The 5,318-nt window shown below is 44.6% G+C and overlaps 1 protein-coding gene across 1 annotated transcript in view; it reads right to left on the minus strand.

Moving 5' to 3' along the window:
* Positions 1–2,586: 2,586 nt before the first annotated feature.
* Positions 2,587–5,318, minus strand: part of T265_04264 (hypothetical protein) — a gene marked incomplete at both ends in the record, with an annotated part of 12,921 nt that continues 10,189 nt past the window's right edge. The window contains one exon of the mRNA XM_009168953.1: positions 2,587–2,777. Coding sequence (XP_009167217.1) covers positions 2,673–2,777 — 105 coding nt within the window. The remainder of the gene's footprint in view (positions 2,778–5,318) is intronic.

Consider the following 5,318-nt stretch of genomic DNA (forward strand, 5'->3'; position numbering starts at 1 on the left):
ATGAAAATCAAATTTGGAAGAATGACAGTGACACACATCAGTCAGCGGTTCACTCTGGAAGGGAGATCCCTGTTCGTCAGCATAACTCCGGTTGAAATTATGGACAGCTACTTTAATTTATTCAATAAGCCACTTGCTTTTCCCACACCCTTTTCTTGAATAAGTGGTGTTACACACTTCATACCACATATGAAATGCAAAAGGCAAGAACACGCCGACAAGGACGGCCTTTCTATTGACGAAGGGTCGTCCAAAAGACTACCGGGAACAAGTGACCTTGGTAAAGAAATGTTTACTTAGTGCGATTAATATTCGCTAAGCAATAGCCACGCTTTCAAAAGTAGTTCCTCATCGCGTGGCCCACAATGAGAATGGATTGAACCTACTGCAAAAATAGCCCAGACTTATTTCACTGACTTGTTTACACAGTATTTAAAACCCTTAAAAGAAGTGTCAGGAAGTAACTGTGGGGACATTTGCTTCCATTTCATATGAATGCTTATATCAACCCCGTTTCACAGGTGATACTCACAAGACCGACCCAAATCGTTCTGTTGTGCGGAAAATTTCCATGATGATTTGGACAGTGTTATATTGGACCTTTGACTATCTAAGGTGGAATGTCGTTCTGGGTACACCCTGTTACCCATAACCCTTGATTCCCGGATTTCCTAGAAGAGGACACAGATTCGAATGAAACTCAACATGAAGATCACAAAGAAATACTTCAGGCACTTCAATACTTCATGGTCGGTGAGACACTTGAGTTAGGGGGGGCAGCCAAACACAAGGAGTCCAGGAGAGTAGTCAAACCCAGGTCGTCCAAAGGAAGATCGGACCTGTCATAAGCCAACCGGTCTAGTTTACTGGCATTGGTTATTATGGAAATTTTGCACTCAGGAATATGCAAGCTGAGAGAACATCCGGTGCGACGTAAACAAAAGCGAACCAAGTTAACTGTTTCAATCCCCTGGGCGAAGTGCCATAGTACCGGTTGATTCTTGTGTCACATCAGCTGTAAATCCTGATCACGTCCAAACTCACACAAACTATCGAACGCAGCTGCGTGCGTGGAGGGATTAGCACCTGGTCATCCACATGCCAATAAGGGCGCACACAGTTCCCCGACTGCTATTGTCTGTCTGTTATTCAGTCAAACAGTATAGAAAACACTCATCCGCAGAAAGATGGAAGAAATGGACCGCCGACTGCTACTGTCCATCGCCTATCTGTTATTCAGTCAAACAGTATAGAAAACACTCATCCGCAGAAAGATGGGAGAAATGGACCGTCCGTCACTAGAATATATGACAAAACTCAAAAGCTGAAAAATTTGCTGAGGTCAATTATCAGTACAATGTAGTTGTGACCGTTCGCTACCCTGTCACGCCAATTTACATGCACCGATAGATAGCAGGCCTTAGATCATACCAAGGCGATTACATTTCTACATGCTATTGAGCATTTGTTCGCTGAGCTTTGCAGTAGAAAAGCAAGGGTTTCGCACCGACAACCACCAAGCAAACCAACAACTGTAGGTGTAACACATTACTCATAAGGTTGCTGAAAACTTTTCGACAGAAGGCTTAATGTAGAACAGCAGAAACGCGAGTCTCAGTTGGGTCTCCCGTGAAAACCAAGCTGGTATGCGAATGAGTGTATTCCGCTGAATCAACTACTTGAATAACCGTTAGATGCATTCTGGCTACCAATATCCGAACACATTAAGCACATATTTTCAGTCAATCGTCATGACTATGACTGTTGCTCGTACTCGTCCGACATTGAAGCACTGGACGGGCGCGTACCGTTGGACAACCACGGACGGTTAATGCGAATTCACCTGTTGCGTTGCTTGCAAGACCTTGTGGTTGATCTGGACGCGAAAGAATCAGACCAATGTGTAAAGGCTTGTTGCAAGTCAGTCAAGGTGACAAAACGAGAACCGGTACCAACTGAGCATCGGCCAAGCTCACTAAGCCCCAGCGTAATATTACAGCTCCCCACTAATGAACGGCGCCACAGTCCCGCGGGAGGAGGTCACTAATAATATGACTGTGGATAACCCTGAAATATGCTAGCAGCCATATGACCGTCTCAATTTTGTAGATGGGCCAATAGAGTACCGTCGTGGTATGTTTCACGGACACGCCTTAAATGTACACACCGTCTAACATGAGTTGATCACAAGCCTCCAGAAAGTCCGCAACTAAAAAACACCCACCTTCACATACGCCACGTTGTTGAAAAAACCACCGGGTTAGCACTTGAGCTGAGAGCTTTTTCTACGATCCGATGGGATGCTCCTTCCAAGCGCCTCGCTTCGGTGCTCGACACAGCACACTACACACAGAATCGAGTGATAAGCCCCTACCCCAACCGTCAACGGCGGAGCTGAATTTCAACAATTTGTCGAGAAGTGTCGGCTAGGCCATCTCTGAACTGATGGAGGGGTTGACCTTCCGCAAAGCCGGACGTTGTGCTGAATTATTCTAAGTTTCACAGTGGACATTGCGTTTTCCTGTGTTAAGGTTTAGAATGACCCGAATCTCAAGTATCTTTGTCGAAGTGGTTGAAAACAACTAAATCATATCAGCGCAACAATTCATGTATTTTCTTCAGGAATGAAGGAAAAATTGCAATCAGAACTTATTTCATACAAAATTAGCGTATTATTTCGAAGGAGCATCACCACCACCAAAGTATGCGCTCCATCCATTTAGTGGCCACTTGATGAAGCGATCAGACTCCATGAACGCCTTGATGTTGGGCAAAGCCTGAGAAAGAACGGCAAATGAAGGAAAGTTTTGTAAAACATGAAAAGATGACAAAAAATGGAGCTTTCAACGCAACATTTCCCCGGAGAAACAATTCCCAATTATAAGAAAAGTAGGCTTTCCACTTTATGCGGCCAAAGGACACCCTGAAGGTTTTTCTGAAGATTTGATCCCCTTACCGAAGGTTCCTCTGCGGTCATCTGAGAATACGATTACACACGTTTTTGATTCAACGCTTACCTTATTTCCAAAACACCTATGGCTTAGCAGTCGCTCGCGAGACTTATTTCTTAGACCAAGCTGAAACCTAGGGGGTGGACAGCATCTAAGCTGAATTGGATGGAGCAAAACGGAGCTTGTAGCAACCGCGGTAACCACAAAGGTACCAGCTTCACTCTAGTGGTGACTAGGACTTCGGAGACACTTGTTCTATCATATTACAACACGAGAATTGGCAGGATTCTGGCCATCAAGTGGTAGAGCGACGGCGAGTCCTCATTTTGGTACTCATTGGATTGAATTGGTTGTTTGCCAGACTGTCATAAGCGTACTTATGCACCGGGAGTTTATAGGTATTGTGGGCTGGAAGCAGGCAACATGAACAAGTGTATGAGGTTACGGCGGCGAATCACTGGTGTTGAACACTGATGTCCTGCTGTCAATGATGATGATGATATTAAGTGTGTGAAGTGTTGTGAGATGTGACATTAGGATACACCAATGGTTAAGGCGCGGAACTACTGACTGGAAGGTGTGGTTTGAACCCAGCCCTAGATTTCCAATCGTTCTTGTCTGGACGTAAGCAACCGGAAAGTAGCTCGACCCTCGGGCTCTTTTTGAGTTGCACGGCAGCTATGCACTGAAGGAGCCGTACTTAACCGAATTATTCAAGATCACGTAGACACTTTTTCTGTTTTCCCTGGACTGAGATTTCCGCAACCGGGAAGGACAAGCTGGGCTTATCTTCGGAAGAGCACGATATAAGTTTCTACAAAGTAAGGCGCACGACAATATCAGCTAACCGGAAAGTCTCCAGACAATTATTTGACACCTCTGAGCAACCGAGATTCCACTGGGGAGTTGGTGACAACGGATGCGGGGATCCCAACCACGGGGTGCCAGTCGATCACACATGGAATACATGCGTCTTCACCGCAACCAAATCCCGCAAGGAAATGGAATATGTCTAAGCTGTTTGGAATTTTCTTCAAACAACCAAGTAGCTCATCAGTCGCCTGTTTCCAGTAACCATGCTGTATTCCATCCACTAGCTGTAGGACGTAAGAATTAGTAATTATGGCGGGTTAATATGGGTCCTTGCACGGGTTGATTAACTCTGAGAAAGTGCCCGTTGTAAACTTCACATTTTCTCACTTAACCTCAACTTATTAGTGGCAAACTCAAGATGAAAGATATCGCGGAAGTAACAGCAAAACTCGAAGGTCAGCAGTTGAGTATGGAGTAGTAGTTCTCTGAGGGTTTAGCGCTTTTGAGTTCACCGTTGCTATTCAGAACTATTCCTAACAAAAAAAAAACAGGAAAACACAGTGGATTAGCGGCTATTGTAAACAAAGAGAGGAACAAGCGGAAAAGGATGTCGGTTAACTGGAGAGGATCTGAATAAGCCATATGGCGATTGGGAGCTCTCATTGGCCAGGCTGTCCAGCGCTTGTTCGGAAAAACTAATTGACAGCACAATAGTAATGTGGTCAAAACAGCCCCGATAAAGATTTCCTTGGTGGATAGTGGTACACCTCCAGGCTGAATGACGCTAACTGATTAACGCTAGAGAAAATAATTTTTGGGCTGCATCCATTGTGTACATAAAGGCTCCATATCGGTGAAGCCTATCACCAACTTGGCGTTCTCACTGTCCACTGCCCCTAATGGATGATTTAGTGGATGCGCTGAAGGTATGAGTTTATCAGGCCTGTATAAGCTCCAACTGGTGCTTCGGAAAGTAAAATTACCGCACATGGAATGCTGACTGTCGATACTCACTAGGTGTATGGTACACATAGATCGCGTCTTAGTGCACGGCACAACTGTAGAGAAGCAATTTCAAAACTTGGGGTGGCGTTAACGAGGATCTACAACGTTGATTTCATCCTGAAAATACTACTTGTTCCAGTTCAATGTTGTCCTTCTTCTCGAACGACAGAATAAAGGTTAGTGAGGGTAGGCAAGCAAGGCAAGTGACTGGTCAAATCGATACAATCCGGTTGCACCATGTTACCTGGACCATGCTTCTCAATACCGTCCGTTTATATAAAAGTTCACGGAAACCAGCATCTCACTAACAACGCAAATGTAGAGAAATGTTAGCTTCAAATGGACTGAATCATTTAGGTGGCTACGTAGCGACTAATGGTCTTCGCTAGTCCTCACCATGCCCGATGCAGTTTTTTCCATTCTGGATCCGCGCTGAAACATTCCGTAAGATCACAAAAGCCAATGGATTGGTTTGCTATCCCATCACTTTGGTTCATGAAGGGAACTGTTACCAAGAGACTATTATATGTATATATTAAAAAAATATAT

The sequence above is a fragment of the Opisthorchis viverrini genome (assembly GCF_000715545.1).
Source record: "Opisthorchis viverrini unplaced genomic scaffold opera_v5_68, whole genome shotgun sequence".
Lineage (NCBI taxonomy): Eukaryota > Metazoa > Platyhelminthes > Trematoda > Opisthorchiida > Opisthorchiidae > Opisthorchis > Opisthorchis viverrini.